The 23,516-nt window shown below is 37.4% G+C and overlaps 1 protein-coding gene across 1 annotated transcript in view; it reads right to left on the bottom strand.

Moving 5' to 3' along the window:
- The window catches only part of msna (moesin a), a 46,692-nt gene that overhangs the window by 7,131 nt on the left and 16,045 nt on the right, over nt 1-23,516 (bottom strand). Inside the window, exons 2-12 of the mRNA XM_049466826.1 lie at nt 22,580-22,663; nt 14,385-14,480; nt 12,135-12,257; nt 11,511-11,662; nt 11,310-11,393; nt 9,271-9,417; nt 8,453-8,549; nt 7,577-7,740; nt 6,308-6,438; nt 5,113-5,273; nt 3,955-4,047 (exon numbers count right to left, since the gene is read on the bottom strand). Coding sequence (XP_049322783.1) covers nt 3,955-4,047; nt 5,113-5,273; nt 6,308-6,438; nt 7,577-7,740; nt 8,453-8,549; nt 9,271-9,417; nt 11,310-11,393; nt 11,511-11,662; nt 12,135-12,257; nt 14,385-14,480; nt 22,580-22,663 — 1,332 coding nt within the window. The remainder of the gene's footprint in view (nt 1-3,954; nt 4,048-5,112; nt 5,274-6,307; nt 6,439-7,576; nt 7,741-8,452; nt 8,550-9,270; nt 9,418-11,309; nt 11,394-11,510; nt 11,663-12,134; nt 12,258-14,384; nt 14,481-22,579; nt 22,664-23,516) is intronic.

Here is a 23,516-nt window from a genome sequence, read left to right as displayed (position 1 = left end):
TTTTTCGCAGAAATATTGCTGTAAAGTATATTAATAATACATGAGAAGAAAATAAAACCTGAAAATTAATGTTATATTTTCACATCCAGCCCACATGCTTTAAAATAGCCAGTGAGTCATTTGAATCATTTTCTGCTTTGCAAATGGAACTGCATGCACACACCGCCCTCTAGAGGACAACAGTAGAATTAAACACCAAGTGTGCACTATAATGCAGGGGTTCTCAACTGGTCTCAGTTGAAAACCCCTTTTTAAGAAACTGAGGAGGAACATGACAACTATGTATAAAAGTTACTACAGTAAAATTAAATATCAAAACTGCACAAAATAAATAAGGCCACAAAATTAGATAAATCTTCATTTAGAGTATATAAGTGAGAAACTCTCTCTTTGTCTCTTTTTTCCCCAACATAAAAGACAAGAACAAAATCGAATGAGCACTAATTATTATTTTTTCAAATATATTTATTTTTTAAGCTGTCTGCGACCCGCCCAGAACGTGTCTGCGACCCACTTTTGGGTCCTGATCCACCAGTTCAGAACCGCTGCTCTAATGAACAAGTTTCCAGAAATTATTTCAGTCTTTTTTCACTTGTCTATATTTTAAATTTGAAAGGAATTAATTTAGGTTATATTAATACATTTAATATTACTTTCTAATATGTGTAACTGCTTTAATTAGATGTAATGATAAAATCTTTAGTGATTTTCTATTGTCAAATAGAGTCAAATATTCAAATCGATGTTGGGTATTTTAATGTAAAGATTCTTAAACTAAATAAATGTGCATAAGCACATTCTGGAACCAGAATCGTGATGATATGTATTAAGTAGATTCATCAACAGTGAATATTAGACACGTCTTGCATCCTAGTTGTATATGGTATGTTGATGGCAAAATAAGGACAAATCTGTATATTATTTCGCCAACACCCTATATGTTCATTAAAAGCCTATTTTCAGCCCAAGGTCTTCTCAGAAATACAGTAGGAATCATTTTAGAGAGAGTTTTTAGAGAGAATCTACTGCTCTGGCTTTAGTTATAATGTGGGTTGGGAATGATTCCTAACATTTTTATAATTGTAATGAGTAACGATGCAGCACATAAAAAAGTTTCAGAGTAATAGCAATTGTTTTAATAAATTTTTTGGTAAAAAATAGTATAAAAACTTTGTGTGCATTTAGAAGAGTGGGATCTAATAACAAAGTACAACACTGCTATCTACTGGCCACTAAATAAACCACATACAATGTTTCAAAGCTTAATATCACATTACTTCTATATAACAATAATTTCTTACTCCCCTAATGTTTAATGATTTCCATCTGTCCATTGATCAGTTTCACACAAAACACAGATGCAAACACGAATTTACCAATTACAAATATGAGGCAGATGACAGACAAACTAACCAACCAGTTAGACAATGCATGAGGCAAAAGAGCTTCTTAACTACACTGAATTTTCTCAAAGATATAAAAAAAAAACATCAAGAAACATCACATTTTACACACTGGTGTGTTCGGCAGCCACAGAGGGTTAAAATCTATAGTATTCTATAAAAATTCTATAAAAAAATCTATAAAATCTATAGTATTAGATATATACTATAGTATAGTATATATCTATAGTCTGTGGTTTTTACACACCTGCCATAAAGATAAATATAGTTGAAAAAAAAAAATCAAATCCATGTTGGCAACAGAAACATGCCTAAAGATCCAACTTCTACCTTACTTTTCTTCACACACTTTAATTATTCATAAAGATATTTTAGCACTGCAATAAATATATGTGATCAGTTAAGTGAAAACTTTAGATTAGTAAATAACTTTAGATGAGATTGGCACCCAAAGCTGATATGAAATGATTTGGTCTATTTTAAAGCCAGTTTTTAATTACACATTAACCTCTTGATTTTCAGTCCTGTACTGAAATGGTTCTACTTTTAATGGTAGACAGATTGTCTATGTGCTGGTGCTGCTCCTGGGATGCTGGAATTCCTGCTTGTCCTCGCAGGATCATATCTGTACTAAACAGGAGTCGAATCCTGCTATTATGTGAAGGAGGCTGAATGGAGCTCTATTCAAACTGAACTGGGTATCAGCCTCAAACACTGAGCATCAAGAGCAGGGTGTGTGTGTGTGTGTGGCTGCTTTCTGACTGGCTATGCTGCAGGATATCCCCAGTGGAACGAGGGAGGGAGTACGCCCTTCCAAACAAACGGGCAAAAAAGAAAAGGAAAAAATAGAAAAGTAAAAGGGAGGAGGTTGAATGAAAGGCCAAGGCTACTGCACATTTATACAGAGAGAGAGAAAAGAGAGCGAGAGAGAGAGATGAAAAAGAATAAGTGGGCGAAGAGAGGAAGGGATATTAGGAGTGGAAATTGGGAGTGAAATACAGAGAGACAGAGAGAGAGAGAGAGAGAGAGAGAAAGAGAGAGTAAAGAGAGAAGGAGAGGATCTGGCTTTCATTTAGTTTATTTAGTTTTCTGGTACTAGTTTACACTACTCATCCAACGTTACCACCTGACCTTACTGATACTCAAAAATGTGGCTGACTGCCATCAAATCCTCCTCACAGCAATGTTCCAACAGCTAGTGTAATGTAGGCCTGTCACAATAATTACATTAACGACTTACTGTACAATATATAAACATGACCTCAATCATTTTTGCTGACCTTGATATTACCTTCTGTATTTACTTGGCAAACTTGTTATCAAGTTTGTATTTTGATATTGTTCAAGGAGATTTAAATACTTTATATCTAATCCCAATGAATATCCTTATTATTAAAAAATAGTTCATTAGAAAACACTTGCATTATTTTATTGAGTTTTTTAGTAGTGCCATAATATGGTTATAAAATGCCCATAATATTACCGTATTTTGGGGCTTGTAAGGTGCACTTAAAATCCTATAATTCTCCCAAAAATTGCCAGTGTTTTATAGTCCAGTGTGTTTTATGTATGAATTTTATCAGCCAGATTGTAAGGAGCAGTAAATCCACTCGCTAAAGTACAGGGTTATACAGGAATTTCAGTTTAGTTCTCCACCACAGAGACTGGAGTAGTATTAACATTAGCCGCTAAGTGCGCTAAGCACTCGCTCGTTGGCCGTCTAGAGGTAAGTATAATCGGCCTGTAGCCTGCTGCTAACCCCAGCTAACACTGCTGGAGCATCATAAGTATTAGCCACTAACCGCAGTGCTAGCTCTTTGGTTGTTCAGAGGTGAGTATTATAGGTCTTTAGCCTGCTTTTAACCCCGGCTAGCACTGCTTGAGCAGCATTAGCATTAGCCGCTAACCACAGCGCTACTTCTTGGGCCGTTCAGAGGTGACTATTATCGTTATACTACTAGCAGGCTACTGTAGCCCGGAATTACTGCTAGCGGTTAGCCTCTAGTGCTAATGCTCCAGCTTAAGTGGAAATCTGGAAATCTATACTGTAACTAAACGGAAGCGCTTTACTCACCCAAATGAACTGTTTTTTTTAGGAGAGAAATCTGCGTAGATTAACATCCAATGCCTGTTTGATTTGTCTGACTCATCTGATTTTTTTTTAAGGAATTACACCTTGGTTTACTTAACACACACACACACACATGTCGACACCCCTGTGCCTTACTAGAGTCGTATAAAAAAGCCTTATAATCCAGTGCCCCTTATGTATAAAAATAGACCAGAAAATAGACGTTTTTTTATTGTGTGCCTTGTAATTCAGTGCGCCCCATAGTGCCAAAAATACAGTATTTACTGCAATTATTTCTGGGGCAACAGAAAATATAGTTATTGTTACAGGTCTAATTTAAAGCCTTTCCAAAAGTGCAGATACTTTTACTGCAGTGAAAGGGCGAACAAACTACCTATTATTACTCTTTACCTCATTAGAAATGCTGGTGTCTGAAAGCTTTTGGTCACGCAGAGAAATTAAATGTTTTTTTTTCCTCACCTTCTGTTGCCACTCCGCTGCCTCATCCTCCTTCTTCTTCTTGGCATCCTCCAGCAGAGATATCTTAGAGGTCAGTTCTGCCAGCTCCGTCGCCTAAACACACACACACACACACACACACAGGGAGACTTACCATTAGTGGGGCATATTTTCCAAAGACGGAAAGCGGAGTCACTGTGTGGTTTCTAGCTCTGTAAAGTTGCCATGGAAAACCAGAGTGTTATGTTATGCCGTTGCTGCGGCAACGCGAAGGGTGTTGCTTACACACTTCTACGACTGTCAAGGGCGTGGTGCGATCACCATAGCGAACAGTAAGGATGGGTTATGGTTGACGTAGCGATTTTTAAAGATGGGTTCCTGTGGTTGTAGCGGATTTCAAGAATCTGGTAGCTGGTAGCACTTAGTGACTAAGTGCTTTACTCTATGATTTCAAATATTATTCACAGAATAAGAATTCTCATTATAAATGACTAAGAGGGGAGTGGCTATGTAGCAGCTATATGCTTGAAACATAAAATATCTCACAAAAGTGAATACCTTTATTATACCTTTTTAAGGGACAACACTGAAGATAAACATGACACTTTTATATGCAATGTAAAGTAGTCAGTGTACAGCTTGTATAATTGTAAATTTGCTGTGCTCTCAAAATAACTCAACACACAGCCATTATTGTCTAAACTGCTGGCAACAAAAATGAGTACACCCCTATATGAAAAAAATGGCCAAGTTGTGCCCAATTAGACATTTTCCCTCTCTGTGTCATGTGACTCATTAGTGGAACAAATTTTCAAGAGTGAATGGGGAGCAGGTCTGTTAAATTAGGTGTTTTAGGTATAATTTTCTCATACTGACCACTGAATATTCAACATGGCACTTCATGGCAAAGAACTATCTGAGGATGTGAAAAACACAAAGATGGCCTAGGCTATAAGAAGTTGGCTAAAACTGCGATACAGCACGGTGGCCAAGATCAAGCAGCAGTTTTCCAGAATGGGTTCCACTAAGAACAGGCCTCCCCAAGATCGACCAAAGAAGTTGAGAAGAAGTAGCCTATAATAATATCACGTCTCTGAGGAGTTATTTGACTTGCCTCTTCTGAGATTACACTTTTGCAATACACATTTATTAAATGCCAATGTTGATGCAGGAACCTACCAGGTGTTCCTGGTTCTTCATCTGGTTCTCGGACTGCTGCAGCAGGGCCAGTTTGGCTTCCTCTGCCATACGTCGCTCTTTCTCCAGTCTATCTGCCTCCTCGTTTGCTTTCTTCCTCTCCTGCTCCAACTCCAGAGCCCTGCGAGTCTGCTCCTCCAGCTCTGCAACACAAAGTTACACAATTCAGTTATTAAATAAAATCATAAACATCCAAAACATGAAGAAAAAGGCTAATACAGGTTTGGTAAGGAGGCTATGTAGCTTCCCAGGTTATAAACATTCAGACAATTTCTATCCTTAAAGGTTAAACATGGTCCTTAATGTCCAGTTGTTAGTGTCCACATCTTTAGATCATTTTTAAACTTAAATACAATTGAAAGCAGTTACACCTGTGCAGTTTGTACATGGAAAATACCTTTAATCTAAAATGTATATGAACGTAAAAACAATAAAGATAAGGGGAAATATGATAATATTATTTAAATAATACAAAAGCATGGTTGTTCTCCAGCCGAGGATCACTGTTTGAAATTCTAAACATCATTAGATCAAACAGTTTTCAGGATAATATGCAGTAAAATGTATTAAATCTTTAAAAAAAAAAAAGCACAATACACTGTAAGCACTTACTATTGACTTTACCTTAAAATGAGTTTCCTTAAAAATGAGTGGCAATTAGTTTAAGTGTTTACATTGTAAAGTTACATTTAAATTATTATGTTGTGTAAATTAAATGTTGAACCAGGTTGTATATGATATATATTAGGTTTAGTGATTCATTTAAATTTAAAACTGAATTGAATCTGTTAACCATATAATACAATTCAAATGCTGAGTGGAAAAGTGTCATTTTTTATTATTAGTTTTATTAAACACCTAAAAAGGGATTTGAACTTAAGTAAACTCTTTATTCCAAGCTAAATGAAGTAGCAAAATTGTGTGTTATTTCTGAAATGTAGGTTTTAATTTTTGCTCAGTAATCAGCTTTAGCCATATTCCTTTTTTGTTTATTGTTTACAAATGAAATAACATATATAGAGTACACTTAGAAAATATGTTTAATATTTGTATAATATTGCAATATTATATGTATCGTTTCTGATGTATTGTGCATATATACTGTATTGTGGGGCCTACAGTGATTCCCACCCCAAATAAACACAATGGGAATAAAGAGAGGAGGGAGGCTACAGACCTTGCTGTGCTTTCCTGGTCTGCTCCTCAATCTGCCTTAATTTCTCCATCAGCTCCTCCTTCTCCTTCTCGATCTTCTCCTTCTCCTTCTCTGCCTGCTCTCTCTTCTTCTTCTCGTTCTCCAGCATTGCCCTGCGGAGTGTGAAGAATAGAAATGTACTTAAGCACACTGAAATATATACAGCTACATAGTATTTATAAACAGCTCCACTTAAAGACCACTTAAAAATGATGAGTTTCTTTGATTTTACCAAATTGAAAACCTCAAGAGGAAGATGGACGATCACAAGCCATCAAACCAAGCTGAACTGCTTGAATTTTTTGCACCAGGAGTGGATTAAAGTTATCCAAAAGCAGTGTGTAAGACTGGTGGAGGAGAACATGCCTCTGTGCATATAAGCTGTGGTTATATGCATCTAGGTTATTCCACCAAATATTGATTTCTGAACTCTTAAAACTTGAACTTGTTTTCTTTTCTTTTTTTTTTGTTATTTCAGCCATTTCTCATTTTCTGCAAATAAATGCTCTAAACGAGAATATTTACCTATATACATATACCAATGAATAGCAAAATCAGAGAAACTGATTCAGAAACTGTCTCTTATTTTTTCACTTTTTTTTCACATTTTGTCCAGAGCTGTATACATATTTGTGTATATGTGTATTTTAGGGCAGTTGTGTGTATGTGTGTGTATGTGTGTATGTGTGTGTGTGGTGTGTGGGGACACACAGACAGACAGATATATGAGTATGAAAGGATGCGTGTTCTTCCAGGCATTGTGAAGCATCCAGCAGTGAAACAATAGCAAATATAAACATACAACAACCCATTTATCAGACTATTATACACACAGTGACCCGCACTCGCTGCTACAGAACATTACTCCGTGCCGACACACAGCTGCGTGAGCTGTGGATTAGGATGTTTGGCTATAAATAATTATACTGAGATTGTTTAGCTTTTGTTTTGATTTAAATACGACTAAATCCAGGATAATCAAGGCTACACACTGAGCACCACATCAGCTTATTCAGTATCACTTTCCAACTTCTTTTATCCGCTAAAATTAAAGAGGCCATTTCTGGTAAAGTTCTGGAAGCCTGAGTAGGAGGTGCTAATCACTGAAAGCTTATTGGGAGGGGATAATCTGCTGTAGACTGAATAGGCAGGGCTAAAATGCAGTAGACTGATTAGGTGGAGCTTGTATAACTGCTGTAGTTTGTATAGGCAGAGCTTAAATGCTGTAGGTTTAATAGACATATCCCTCACCTCTCCATCTTCTTGTGGTTCTTCTCCTCCTTGGCCTGGGCCTTCATCTGCTGCACCTCGATGGTGTCAGGTTTTCTGCGGCGCATGTACAGCTCATGGTTCCCCATACACAGAGCCAGAATACGCTTATTAATGCGCAGACGAGGAGCGTAGAACACAAAGTCCTGCGATATATAAACACACACATGCACAAGGTGTAACCAAAGTATTGAAAGTACCCACACCATAGCAGTGGCTTAATTAAGCAACATTACACCCTTAAAACATGCTTACATAGACACCTTCTGTAGATTAAAAAATACTTCCACATAGCATTGAACTGTGGTCAGCTATTTTTTTGGTACACACTTAGCTGGATGTTTCTTTAAGTTGTTTTGGTTTTATACAGTAAAGCTTGCTTTCATTTAAGAACCCTGACTGGATCTATGTAGAATTTTGTTTTCTAAATCTACAAGAAGTGTGTATCTGAAGACTCTTTTAACCAGCCAATGACCAAATTAAGCACTCAGACGGTTAAATTCATTTTACTACAGTTTCCTTTTTAAATCGAAAGAATATATACTGTATTTATTCTTTATAAAAAAAAGAGCTTCTATGTATATAGTTCAAAAATATGGTTGGAACTCTTTAGTACTATACAGAACCAAAATTTATGGTTAATAATAGAAACCTTGTCGATCTTTTTTTTCTAATGTAGAGGAATCCTTTAACCATAAAAAAAAAAAAAAACATATAAAATGATTTGATGAGTTATCTTCTTCTGCAGTCTGCAGTTCGTACGCTTGTTTCTTGCTGGCCAGGTCCTGCTGACCGATTTTTTCAGGGTAAGACACACACTCGCACTGACACACCCCACACACAGGCAAGCTTACACACCGGTGCTTTCTTATCGATGGGCTTGATGACAAACTTCTTGTCATTGAAGGAGATGTTTCTGATCTCGCTCCAGGGGAAGCCGATCTTCGGTGTCATCCTGTAAACAGCACAGAAGAAATCAGTTCAGACACATGTTACATTAAAATGTTTATCAATAACTCAAAAATTATAAATACTGTAATATTTTAAATAGTGAACAAATATTGTAAACAGTCAAAATAAATATCTGTACATTCCATTGTTTACATATTTGTAGATTTCAATCTGTTTATTGGTGCATGTGTGTTAAAAAATCTGTTTATATGCTGATTTTAATTTGCATATATTGAGCTTTTATTATATATAAACATTTATTTATTAACCGAAATCCTCCAGTAAACTGCAGGATGAGTAGGTGGGGCTAAACTGCGGTAGGCTGAATAGGAGGAAATGTAAAATATACTGTAAAATGTAATTCAAGAGGTTTTTTTAGAGATGCTATAAACAGGATAAATAAACAGTCTGTTTATGTACAGCTTCATGCTCCTATATTTAAAATAGAGAAAGACAATTTTCTATGATATGTGCCCTTTAAAAAATAAGACAATGTAAAAATCAGAGATAAGCGCAATTATAAACTGAGCTCCAGGAGAAGTGAGTGTTTTCCCAGCTGTAACACATCGTCTGATCTGTGATAAGTTGATGAGCTGAATTGGGCGTGCTGGTGCAGCTGAACTAAGCAGGGGTGCCCTCCCCCATTAGTGGTGTTAAAGAGCAGCACAGAGAGGAGCATATGAAGCTCTATGAAGGTGTTAAATGAGGGAGGAAGGTGTGAATACTTGTCATTCTGCTCGTAGATGTTGAGGCCCAGGGCGTCCACACCCAGCCACAGCTCTGTGCCTTTCTTATTCTTGATGCTGAAGTAGTTCACGCCGTACATCTCCAGATCCTGAGCGATCTTTAGATACTCCATCATAGAGTCCTCTCTGAAACACATACATATGCACACATAAGTATTACATTGTTTCACAGGATGAATGTCCTGTCATTTATTAGTCTGTATACATTAATACAGCTCTGGAGACCACTTTTTGAATCAGTATTTATAGATATATGTTTGAGTAAAATGAGCATTGTTGTTTTATTCTATAAACTACGGACTACAAAAAAGATGCTGAACTTTCAAACCTCAAATAATGCAAAGAAAACATATTCATAAGTTCATATTCATAAAGTTTTCAGAGATCAGAAATCAATATTTGGTGGAATAACCATGTTTTTTAATCACAGTTTCATGCATCTTGGTATGTTCTCCTCCACCAGTCTTACACACTGCTTTTGGATAACTTTATGTCACTCCTGCTGCAAAAAAAGCAAGCAGTTCAGCTTGGTGATCATCCATCTTCCTCTTGATTATATTCCAGAGGTTTTCAATTTGGTAAAATTAAAGAAACTCATAATTTTTAAGTGGTTTCTATTTTTTTTTAGCTGTATATAAATGCTATCTATCTGTATCTATTTCATTGTGATTAAGTACATTTGTATTCTTCACATTTCTGTGATCACACCTTAGTCTTTCATTCTAAATGAATTTAATTTTTTCTATTTATTAAATCGCACTTTGTTCCTGTCTTTTTTCTGTGGTTTACACTGCCGGCTAGCAGACACTTGCCATGGCTAGCATCATGGCGCAAAATGGGGTAAAGAAAGGGCCATCTTATCCACCCAGAGATAACATGAAGACAATTGTGCTGTCTGGGTACCGTAGTTCCCAGCCACAGACAGCATCTGCGTTTCCAGCCACAGATAGAAACACCAAGGATTTAAAGCTACAATCTCTCTGTAACAGAGCCAAAGATTAGATATCTGTGATTTTGATCAAGTTCTATTAAACCAACATTACGTGGCATTGCTACTCCAGGCTGTCGCAAGAACTGCACAATGACAGTGTGTTAAATTCTGTAATATTACTCTACTGCCTCAGTCCACATGATTCTTTCACCTGCAGCTTGTCCAGAAATGTTAAGTGTATCCTTCAATAGTGGCTCAAAGCGTGAATACACTTCTCAACTGTAGTGTTGAACAGGAGTTGTACCCTAGGAGTTTGGGAAACTCCTAAAGGATGTTGGATGACTGGATCCCAACACATTTTGGTATCTTCACAGCTTAAATAGAGCAGATTCAATTGGCAAATTCCTTTTTAGAGATTTGTCGGTACACATCTTAGTTGTAGGCATTGTTGGTAGTTTTTCTGTGGGCTATATACTGTTCATATTAATAATGTGAATAAAATAGTATCAAAAGAAGTTAGAAACATTATTAAGATATTAGGATGTGCTCACAGTAAGCATGGCTTAGTTGAATCATGCTGGAGCTTGCTTGTGCCCCCTCCCCACTCCCCCCTGCTGGCCTGCACTTACAATGCGCTTAAACAATCCGTACACGAGCACGCTTACGTCATTACTCACTGCTCGGTGGGCTTGCCGGTGTTGTGCCGAATTCAGCACCCCCGATTTTAAAAGCACACATAGTCTTCTTAATAAAAGTTGTGATAATCTGCTTTAACTTACTTACAAATCTGCTCCAAAAGTCAGAGTTATCTCACTCACGGTTATAAACATAGAGCCATAGCGCGCACTCCCGAGAGGAGGTGCTTTTCCTGGCGGGGGTGCTGAATTAGTTCACTTACACTGCATGCGTACCTTTTTTTAAGTGGACCAGGGCATGGCACGGATTGCCTAGTGAGAGTACATCTTAAATTTTGGCCTTAATGTCCAGCCCTAATGTACATTATTTGTACTTTTTCCACTGCTGATACTGAATATGAAGTACAGTGGTATGTACATGTTTGTGTGTGTGTGTCTGTGTGTGTTCACACCTGAGCATGCCCTTATGCTCCTCGTGCCACACTTGAATCCTCTCTTCCCACTGTTCCTTATTTAGCTTATGCTGCTCCAGAACCCTGCAAACACAACAACGTGTTACACACAAACCTGAGAGCTGCACCATATAGACAAAATACTAGTGTTGAACATTGCGTTTTGTATATTTCTACAGATTGTGATCATCATATGCTGACCTCTGAGGCAGCAGTTTGTCGTTGGACAGGTATCCAGGTGTGTGAGCGTCTTTGTTGTAATCAGCGTATTTGGCCTGAACTGCGTAAGAAGCCAATAACACTGCAGTTTCAGGAGGACAGTAAATATCATCGTTCAGGATTCCCTCTTTCACCTAAAACACACACACACACACACACACACAGAATAAAGTGTTACCCACACATAAACACACAAACCAAGCAACTTGATCCCTTAACACATTCCTTAATAATCACCAAATAAAAAAATTGCTATTCAAGCGTTAGATACAACGCAACCATGAACCAATCAGTGTTTTAAGACTGATACAAATCTCAGATCATGTATTTAATGCATATAATACTATACTATAATGCATATAATATTATACTACACTACTACCTATATTTCCAAACTCTCCGGAACAGCAGTGATCCAGGCAGCACTTTGGACCTGGCAGTGTAGTCCTGATTTTTACCACCAGGAGGTGCAGAGCCTTATACACACCTTAAATCTAGTGCTCACTTCTAAAATACTGTATATCACTACAGTATATAGGATCGTTATCTAAATTTCTTAGTTACTAACATACACTGACACAGACAGACACATATATGCACACACACCTGCAGGAAGAAGAGTCTCTGTGTGGCCTCCTGGATGAGCTCTTCAGAAACATCTTCAGGGAAGAACTTCCCTCTGAACTTAAACAGCAGAGGACTCTCCTTGCGCACGTCCTGCGCTGTCACCTAACAAACAGAAAGAATAAATATGTGAAACTTGACAATATGTTCATAATTCATTATGTGATTACGAAAAGGGTCAGTAAAATGTATCAATTAACTCTTAAAGAGGCACTAAACCCTAATTTCATTAATAGATGAAATGTGTTCCTTTGAAGTGAAACCTACCAGCCCTGCTTAAAATTTTACAAACATTTCCCAAATTTAAAAAAAACGCTCTTATTGTGGTAATTTCCTCTCAGGTGCAACTGTGCTATAGGCGAGGATGATGTGTCCGTGTACTTTGGTACGCAGACACATCTCAATATACAATATCTATTTTTTCATATATATATATTTTTTTATTTCAACAATACACCCCTGCAACAAAATAAATATTACATTTTATTTGGCAATGTTATTGCATACAATATGATATGGCAAACCTCTAGCTAAGATTTTCATCAGATTGTAACAGAAGTCAACGATCCATCATGACGCTCTTTATCCAGTATGTATCCCAGTTATGTGAATTTGGGCAGGTAAAGAAAAAACAGAGCACCTGTTCTCTGTTTGATAGTCTTCCACAATTAAAACGTGATTAAACAGCTTTTTCTCTTATTAATAAACTGCCTGTCGTTTGTTTAACGAGTGTACATAGCAGGGGTCCTCTAAAAAGAGTGTAATTATCGTAGGAGACAGAAGACAGCATTGTGTATGTATTGAACAAAGTGGTGTTTTTAATGAATGTGGGTCAGTTCAGCAGTGTGATCTGTTCAGACTGAGGTCAGATAGAGGCCACAATAAGGAACAAAATAATCTATATTTTAGGGCATTTTCACACCTAAAAGTATCAAAGACCAGATTATGATCTAAAGTGTAAGTGTTTGTTACATTGTATAAGTTTTTTCGTACGGTTAGTTTTGTTAGTCTAATTTTTCACTGCAGTTTAGTGAACAAACTAAAGGACTTGGCTATGCTCTATTTTCCTCACCTGTGTCTCTGACTGTGTCTCTTAATAAATTGTACTAATTGGTGTGTGGAATGTTATCAGGTCAGAGTTGCCTTTAGAGTTGTTTTATCGAATTCTCTCCCTCCACAGGCACGTGTGTCAAGCGGCAGAATGAGCATTAACAGGTAACCTTAAGATTTCTTTTATTTCTGTTTATAAGTAAGGGTTAATCTACAGTTACAGCAGATACAGGAGTCACAAACGAAAGCATCTGCAAACATTTTACTGCTTAAAACACATAGAAGAGTTGGATTTTGGCATAAAATCTGTCTTTTTTCATCTTTTTTTGTTTTAATGGGTGATGATTAGGGCTGGGGATCGAAATTCGATACCAACAAAAAGGCACCCACCGAAATGTCTTGGTACTACAGAGTACATAATAGTGTAAAAAAAAAATTGCCGCCTATTTTTGATACTTTTTAGATGAAATGCACATAAACATTTAAACGTGAGGTAAAAACAACCAAGTTCCAAAAAGATGGAGCCGCTTGTGGTGACAGCATTAGAATAAAATTATTCATTTCAGGTGTTCAATAAATATGTTTTAATGCGAATAATAAGCTCTTTTTTATTGATTAGTTACAATTGAGAAAAAGGTTTCAAAAAAGTGTTGTTTGAGTATCAGTGTCAAATTCAAGGTATCATATTGGTATTGAATTTTTTGTACTGATTTCCAGCCTTGAGGGAGACTTGATAGTTTCAGCTTCCTATAATTGGTCCAAAAATCTAAGAAAAGTGTGGTGTGAAAGCGCCCTTCACTGTAGTGTGATCACTGGGTCAGTTTTGGTTCCACACCTAAAAAATACTGTAGAAACATTTTAAGCCACATATTACTCAGACTGAAAATGCCACAACTAATGTGAAATGTGCCTGTTATAACTGGAGCCAGTTTTGAACAGTTGCCATTGCTCTAAGTTCTTTTACTGAACCATATTAGAGCCAGAACCATCTGCTCTCTCTTAGTACCAGGTCTTAGTACCAGATTACAGTTCCATGATGCAGCTGTTTTCCCATCATCTCTAGTCCAAGACAGTAGAAGAGAATGTTTGGAACCCAGGGGTGGAACAGTGTAGTGTACCAGACTGAATTGTTGGGAATAGTGTGTTAGCTCGTGGCTAACTCATCAGAACACACTGTCTCACCTTCTTGTTCAGTTTGAGCCAGGTCGGAAAGCCCTTGGTGTCCTGGTACTGCAGGCCGAAGAACCAGACCTCCCTCAGACCAATAGTCTTCACCACCTACAAACACACACACACACACACACAGAAACAGTAAGACATAGATTCAGAACAGTGTACGCTTTAATGACACACACAGTTATTATTATAATAGAATACATTTTAAATAATTGAATAATCCAACCATTACACATGCACTCTCACATGCACGCATACACACAGACAGCAGTAAATGTTCTCTATGTGTGTGTGTGTGTGTGTGTGTGTGTGATAGCCAGAGGGGATGCAAGTGTAATTGCAGGAATTTCCGAATGAGAGGATCTGCTGACCTGCCAAACGCAGACTAGGAGAGAGCATTTCAAATCTGACCACAGGTCAGTTTAACACACACCAGCCTAGCAGACTTCCTCCACTTTCAAAACTACAGATATGACAGCTTCAAACACAGGATTCAAACGAGTATAGCTTTTCTCTTGCTGTTTAACATGCAGGGTTACTTTTAAACAATATTAATTGAGCTTTAGATCGATTGAATATATATTCATCATTTATTCAGTACCTACCATGATTTATGAATGAGTCAGTATAAGTATAGTATAAATCATTTAATATTAGCAAACAATGGTTTAGTACCTACTATACTAGTGCATCTCAAAAAATTAAAATATATGCCTGTCACGATAAGATTTTTTTGTGGACGATATATTGTCACAGAAATTATTGCGATACTCGATATTTTTGTAATTTTAAGACTATTAAATGCCACTGACATAATGATGACTAAATTGTATAAAAACAATTATACACTTTATAAAGAAAGCAAAAATTGAATCATTCATTCATAATAATTAGTTAGGAAATTATATACTTATTTCTTTGCCTACTTTAGTCCACACTGTGTGTGTTATTGAGTCGCAGTTATTGAACAAACATACAAATTAACACAATAGACGATATCAGGATTATCAAAAATTATTGAGGTCATGTTCATTTATTGTACGATAAATCGATATTGCAATTATTGTGACAGGCCTATTAGAATATCATTCAAAAGTCACTTTATTTTAATACATCAGTTAAAAATGTGAAACTCATATATTATATAGATGTTTTACACACAGAGTGATCTATTATAAGTGTTTATTTATTTTATTGTTGATGATTATGACCTACAGCTAATAAAAACACAAAAATCAATGTCTCAGAAAATTTGATTATTAAAAAGGGCCAATTGGCACTTTTGGCAGTGTGGTCAGTGTGCCTAGTCCTGCTGGAAAATGAAATCTGCATCTCTTTAAACGTTCTCAGCAGAGGGAAGCACCAAGTGCTGTAATATTTTCTGGAAAACACTGCTCTGACTTTGGACTTGATAAAACACAGTGGACCAACACCAGCAGATGACATGTCTCCAAAACATTACCGATTGTGAAAACTTCACAATAGACCTCAAGCAGCTTGGACTGTGTTTCTCTGCACTCTTTCTTCAGACTCTGCTCCCTTGATTTCCTTTGAGAATATGAATGATTCAGCATATACTTCCAATGATTCAGCATATAATCAAAATGATTTAAAATCTAATACAAATGTTTCACTATCTGCTATGCATGGTTTAGGATCTACTTTTACAAAAGGAATCATTCTAAGATTGTAAAAGGTATCTGAAGGAAAAACAGTCTTCGCTCTCCGTGTGTCAAAGAATGCAAAACACTTATCACCTCATTTCACAACACTGGAATTCCACTACAGTTTGAACCTTTTCCACAGTTTATCTGTTCAGATTACACCACTACTGCTTCACAGTTTCACTTGTTTACACAGGGTTAACTTTCTAAACTGTTCTAAAGCTGTAAAGTTGAAAAGTTAACCGTGCTTATAGAGGAGGACATCACAAATTGTGGAAAACATGGGGACATTGTAAAGGATTTTTTTAGAGCTGCAAGAAAAAAAGCAGCGATTCAAACTACTTACGGTTTTATAGACCTGTATCTAATTTACCCCACTTTTTTAACAATAAGAATAAGAATAAAACGAGATTATAATGTTTAAAGATTTAAAATGTACTGTTCACTTCCTCCACCATCCATCAATCAATCAATCAATGAAAACTTAATTGATTTTGACTTAATTGGCTTAAAGTTCAGGCCCAAAAGATCTTGCTTCGAGCAGTTTAGCTCCACCCATTTAGTCTATGGGAGCTCAACTTCACCCATTCAGCCTACAGCAGTTTAGCTCCACCCATTCATTATGAAGCTATGAACAGTGTTTAAGCCCCAACTGTATTTAAAGTGGCAGCTAATCAGGACAGTGACCTACAGGCACAGTAAGAGCACAGTTTCATTCTTGATTCTTGAGTCTGCTGAGTCATTATGCTAGGTTATTTTTGCAGTGTTGGGTAGTTGTTGGGTAGTGAGTGTACAGCCCACTGGCTGGTTTACTGATTGTTCCATAGCAACAGCCCAGGCCAAAAATAGATACAACCCCACCCCCACCCAATAAAACCCTCATTAATCACTCATCAATCAGCAAAATCAATTTTACACGATTCATCATTCAAAACTGCAGAAAAATGTGGGGTCAAAAAGGTCACACACTATTCAGAACAGAGAGAGATACAGAAAGTGTGTGTGTGAGAGAGAGACCCCTCCCTTCAATCAGACAGGAAACAGTGACTCAAAACAGAACACACACTGATCGCTTCACTGTGTAACGGTTACAGGGGATATCAGTGTGCATGTCTGTGTGAGTGTGTGTGTCTGTGTGTGTGCACGTATGTGTGTTTAGTTAAGAGCAGGGTATCAGTATGGGATACCGTATCAGAGAGAAACCGTGTCCAGAGAATCAATGCTATTTCACAGGAATTTTAGCTTTTATCAGTCTGTGTGTGTGTGTGTGTGTGTGTGTGTGTGTGTGTGTGTGTGTGTGTGTGTGTGTGTGTGTGTGTGTGTGTGGAAAATGTGAGGTCCTGTCCGTAAGTGGCTTTTGGAGCCAAATCATGACAGAAGTGTTTACACAGTCCAACAGTGTTGTGTCTGCAATCGGAGCGGGACAGAGAGAAAGTAAAAGGGAGAGTGAGAGGAGGAGAAAAGAGAGAAAAAGAAAAGAGAGAGGGAGGAGAGACAGAAGAGAGAGAAGAGAAAAAAGATAATGAGAGAAAGAAAACAAAGAGAAGAGAAAAAGAGAAGACAGAGAAAATAAGAGAAAAGAAAAATAATACGAGAGAAAAGAATAAGAGAATAAAAGAGGGAACAATGCACAAGAGATCAGAGAAAATATAATGCGAGTGAAGAGAGAAAAGAAATAGAATGATAAGGAGAGTGAGCAAGAAGAGAAAGATAGGAGAGATGCGAGTAAGAGAAAGAGAATGAGAGAGACCGAAAAGAAATTAGAGAAGAAAAAGAGATAAAAGAAAAAGAGATAGAGAACAAATAAGAGAAAGAGAAAAAAGGAGATTAAGAAAGAGAAAGAAGAAAGTAAATGAGAAGAAGAAGAAGAAGAAGAGAACGATAAGAAGTAAAAGAAAAAGCATGAGAAAGAGAAAATAAAAAAATGAGAGAACAGAGAGTTAGAGAAAATAGAGAGAAAGAAGAAAAAGGATATGAGTTAATGGGGAAGAGAGAGGCAGAGTGAAAACAGACGTAGCCAGAGTGGCAGTAAGAATAGAACACAAATGTGTGGAAAAATAAAATAAAAAAAAAGACAAAGAGTGAAGCAGAACGAGATGAAGGAAAAAATGAATAAGAAAAAAAAAGAAGGGGTCAGAAGGACAGAGAGGCAGCAGGAACGAGGGCATGTCTGTGTGCAGTGTGAAGGTGAGAGAGTGAGAGAGAGTGAGAGAGAGAGTAAATGGGAGATGATGAAAGAGAGATGAGAGATGGGGGATGGAGAGTATGAAAGAATAAAGGTGACAGAGAGGACCAAAGCGGGAGGTGAGAGAGTGAGAGGAAGAGACAACAGACAGCTGTGTTTATATGAGTTCAGGTAACAGCATCACTCTCATCATCACTTTGCCACATCTCTCTCTCTCTCTATCTATGTCTCTATCTCTATCTCTCGGTTTCTCTCCATCTATCTCCCAATCTTACATATTTTCTTTCTAAACACTAAATGTGCATTTTCTTTAAATATACAGCAGAGTTAAACAGCAGCAGCAGCTGTCTACTTTAGTACATGACTATAGATAACATGAACATACAGCATCAGAAGCCATACAAGTGTGAGAGCCCTGTTTTACACTCTGCGCAAGGCACGTTATGATGCTCACTGCTATCTCACACCTTGTCAATAGTCTATTTTCACGCCCAGCACCTACGCCATTAAAATAAAGATGGAGTTTGCAAATATATCTACACTGATGGGCGTGGTGATCTGGAAATGGAGTGTGTTCAGGTATGTTTTTGGCTTATTGCTCATGAATGTGTGGGTGGGAACACGAGTACATTGCGCACCGCATAGTTACATTTGCCAGGGAGGTGTGCGTCGAGCTAAGGTGTAGGCCGCGGGACAGATATTTTCCAAGCTATTACGTGGCTTGGAAACTGTTTTGGAAAATGGAGTGTGATGGGATGAAGTGCTCCAGCCCAGAGGGTTATTAAACCCAATTACAGAACAGTTGATCTCAAAGCAGGTAAACCCAAGAAGAAAGGAAAAAATAAATAAATAAAAACACCGCTTCTCACACGGGATCAAACCCGTGTTGTCAGGGTTGCAGGCCAAAACACTACCACTGCCCCGGCTAATGAATTGAGACACAGCCTGGAAAAAAACGCCCTTACAAAAAGACAGGGAACCCAAGAATGGGTGGAAAAAACGAGAACGGGAAAGTCACGCCGAGCACGACCAAGAGAAAGAGGAGGTATGTAAACAAAATCTCACCAGAGAAGCACTTTGTTTTATTTTTTTTTTTTTCAATATAGTTTAACAACCTCACAGGCCAGATGTTTCAATTGCTGACCCCTGGTGTAGGCTATGGTGTATGGTATGCGGCGGCGCATAGGCTACGGCATAGGTTCAACGCAGAAGCATAAATTTGCCTTTAATAGTCAGTTCTCAAAAGAGCATTTTAATCTACTTGTGGACTTGGTAAACATAAATATGTGCAAGGGTACGAGGCAATGCCTAGGGTATGTGTATGCTACAGTATATATTCAATAAAGAAGCATAAACTGGCCTTTAGCCTAGCTGTGGATTCATTTGAGTATAAGTCTAGAGAAACTATAGGGCAACTGGGTATTTTTTAAGGAAGTGAAACTGGAGAAAGGTAATTCTGGAGCAACACTGGGGTTAATCTGTGAAAATGAGGGTTAAATGTATGTGTCTGTGTGGGGGGGGTGGGGGGCTAAAGAAAAAATAAACTATACTAAATATTAAATGTGATTTCTTCACCTGCCGAATTAAAAATATATATATATATTGCACACTTTCTGTAAATCCTATAAACTTCATTTCCCACCTCAAATATCACTGTGTTCATCTGTTATATGATATATTTTACTGAAATTGCTGATCCGAACAACCAATGATTTTTAAAGGAAAACATGAAAATGATCAGATGTGCCCAATTTTTCATACCACTGTATCTGTGGTAACTCTGAGGTAATTCTGAAAGTAACTCTGTGATAACAATTATTTCTTGGATAATTCAGCGCTAGATATTCTGGAAAATGTTAGTCTTGGATAATTGGGTTTAAATTCTGTGGTGACACTGGGAGTAACTCTAGAAAAACTTGAGTATTTATGGGAGCAACTGTGGTTATTCTGGGAATAAGTAGTGCAATTGTTGGGTAATTCTGAGTAATTCTGTGTATTCTTTGATAATACTGAGAGTAACTTTGGGGATATTCTGGGTGAAAGTCTTTTGTGACTAGGGTAATTCTGGTAGTACCTTAACTCTATTGCTACTCTAGTGCTATTATTGTTTAATTCGGAGAGTAACTCTGAGATTATTCTGGGAGTAATTGTGAGGTTATTCTGGAAGTAACTCTTAGAGAACTGTTGAAATTATTGAAAAAATTCTAGAGGAACTTGTAGGGTTATTGTGGGAGTAACTGCTTCAATTCTTGGGTATTTCTGGAGTAAATTGATCATTCTTCCACTTGTCATTAGTGTTGCACTCTAGAATGTGCTAAGAGCATTTGACTAAATGTGTTGGCATCAAAGGTTGTTTGGCTTCTTTTCTGGGTAGAAATGTGAAGTCTGGCACGTGTGACGGTGGTCAAACTGGTTGAGAAATATTGCAGCACTGAATTCAGTCATAAAGAAGTGTATGAACGTGGCTCAGAACATTCTGGAAACTCATTTCAAAAATGATTACATAATGAATGAACGCTCTGTATGTATGTGTGTCTGAGTGTGTGTGTGTGTGTGTGTGTGTGTGTGCACGCATGTCTAATGAAAGGTTGTGTTGAACAAAGCAGGTCATTATCGTGTTTAAGAGTGAGCGACTGCAACGAGGCGAAGGATAGAATGAGTAAGACCTCAGTGAAGGAGAAAGAGAGAGAGAGAGAGAGAGAGAGAGGGAGGGGCAGGCAAGGAAAGGAAAGGATAGCCAGAAAAAAGGGGAAGTGGGAAGAAGGGAGGGGAAAAGATGAGCAAAAGAGACAAAAAGAGAAGAGAGAGACTTCCCTTTAAACAAATAATTTGTAGTTTACAGAGAATGATGAACACACGCCCAACTCTACCTCAGCATTTCTGAACGCTCTCTTCCAGTAAGAGAGAGTGAGAAAGAGAGAGAGAGAGAGAGAGATTTAGAGAGAAAGTGAGTGAGAGAGAGAGTGAAAGTGCACGCAGCAGGCAGAGTGAGATGGTCATGGTGGAAGGAAATGGTAGAATTACGGGGGGTTTCCGCAGCGCTGAGTCTCTGCAGCACAGTCAAAGCTGCTTCAGTTCTGATGGACTGAATGACTGACATTAAACACTTACACATCACACTTAACATATACAGCTGTTTCCAGCCTTATTACAGTGTGATTTTGGGCATAATTCTAACATAGAGTAGAGTACTGTGGGGTAAATCTGAGGAGTAATTATAGATTATCTATGCTCAAGATCTGGGGGTTATCTTGTGGTCACTATGAGCTAAATTCTGAGGTAACTGGAGTAACTATGCAATAATTTTAGGGGTAATTCTTGAGTAACTATCGTAAATTTGGGGGTAAATTGCAAGTAACTATAGGATAAATTTGAGAGTAATTCTGTACTAACTATGCAATACATTTTTGGGGTAAATCTGAGGTAATTTTGGGCTAAATTCAGAAGTCACTGGAGTAATTACGCAATAATTTTGGTGGTAATTCTGAAGTAACTATTGTAAATTTGGGGGTCATTTGTGAGTAACATTGGGCTAAATTCTGAGGTAACTAGAGTAACTATGCAAACATTTTAGGGGTAATTCTGGAGTAACTATGGTGAAGTTGGGGGTAATTCGTGAGCAACTACAGGGTAAATGTAAAAGTAATTCTGTACTATCTATGCAATCAATTTTGGGGGTTAATCTGAGGTAACTATGGGCTATATTGGAGGGTAATTCTGGTAAGGGTAAGTAACTCTGCAGTAAATTATTCTAGTAAAGAGAGGGTAAATTCGGGGGTAATTCTGTTGGAATTATTAAACTATTCACTAAATCTGGACATAATTCTAAAGCTACTCTGGGGTACATTTAAGGAGTAATTCTGGAGTAACTGTGTGATAGGGTTGGGGGTAATTCTGTTGTGACTGGGCTGAATTTGGAGCTACCCAGAGTAACTATGCAATAATTTTAGGGGTAATTCTGGACTAAATTTGGGAGTAATTCTAGACCAAGTATGCAGTAAATTTGGGAAGCAATGTGGGTAAATTTGGGGACAATTCTGTATTGGTTATGGAGTGCATTGAGGGGTAATTCTGAAATAACTATGAGCTACATTTGGTTGTGAATCCATAGAATATTTAGGGTAAAATTAGGAGTACTTCTGGTATATCAATGTATCCCATTGATATTCCAGACCTATTTTTACCCTGTTTGGATGTAATTGCATAATAACTATGGGGCTAACATAACTACAGGGTCATTCAAGAGGCATTCTTGTTTGTCCACGAGAGAGAAACAAAAAGTTATCATTCAACAGCATTAATTACCTCTTGCGCACACACACACACACACACACACACACACACATATGCACCTGGTCAAAGAGCTGTTTGCCGGTGGTATTCGGCAGGATGGCAAACTCCAACTCTGCGTCCATCGTGGTCACGCGTACACTGATCTGCAACAGACAGAAACAAACGTGTGAGTGAGCAAATCAAGTGTAACTGCATGAGAACAAACATATGCTTTATGAAACAATAAAGAAAGAATATGTAAACAATAATAAAAACAGAGGATCAAGCAAAAAATGAAAAAGTAACTATAAAAGAAAATGAACAAAACAATCAGCAAACACCAGCTGTTCATACAAGAGCCACTGTAAAATGTCCTAACCACAGAATAAACACACCAAACCACACACACATACACACACATACACCAGTCCATCAACAACTTTAACTGAACATGTTCAGAAAAAAAATACCTCAGTTATCATCTTGATTGTGAAATACTGATATGATTCATACGTGTATCTGTGTGTGTGTGTGTGTGTGTGTGTGTGTGTGTGTAACATGATTGATCACACTCTGGAATTCTGAGTAAGATAAAAACAATGAAAGGAAACAGAGCAAAGGAAGACTGGAAAGAGGTACCACCATCTTCCTTTCTTTCTCTCTCTCTGTGCGTATCCCTTTTTAACTTTGGGTCGCTCGTCACTCCACTATAAAAAAAAACACTGATCACATCCTGTGGTAACCAGGGACAGCCAATCAGACATCACCCTTTTCAGCTGAGAGATTATTTATCACTAGTCAAAAAAGCATACAGAGTTATGATATATATTAACTTATACATGTATTAACTTATTTAATAACATAATAATTGTAACCTCTTACATTTAACTTTGGCTGACACTGAAATATTACATTTTAATCTCTTAAACTTAACGTCATTAATGTACCCTTTTATAATTAAAGCACAGCAGTGTTTATTAAGGGTCTTTAAGGTCTAATACCTGCTATTCCAGAATT

This window comes from Astyanax mexicanus, chromosome 1 (assembly GCF_023375975.1).
Source record: "Astyanax mexicanus isolate ESR-SI-001 chromosome 1, AstMex3_surface, whole genome shotgun sequence".
Taxonomy (NCBI): domain Eukaryota; kingdom Metazoa; phylum Chordata; class Actinopteri; order Characiformes; family Acestrorhamphidae; genus Astyanax; species Astyanax mexicanus.
This window is presented reverse-complemented; position numbering and strand designations above follow the sequence as displayed.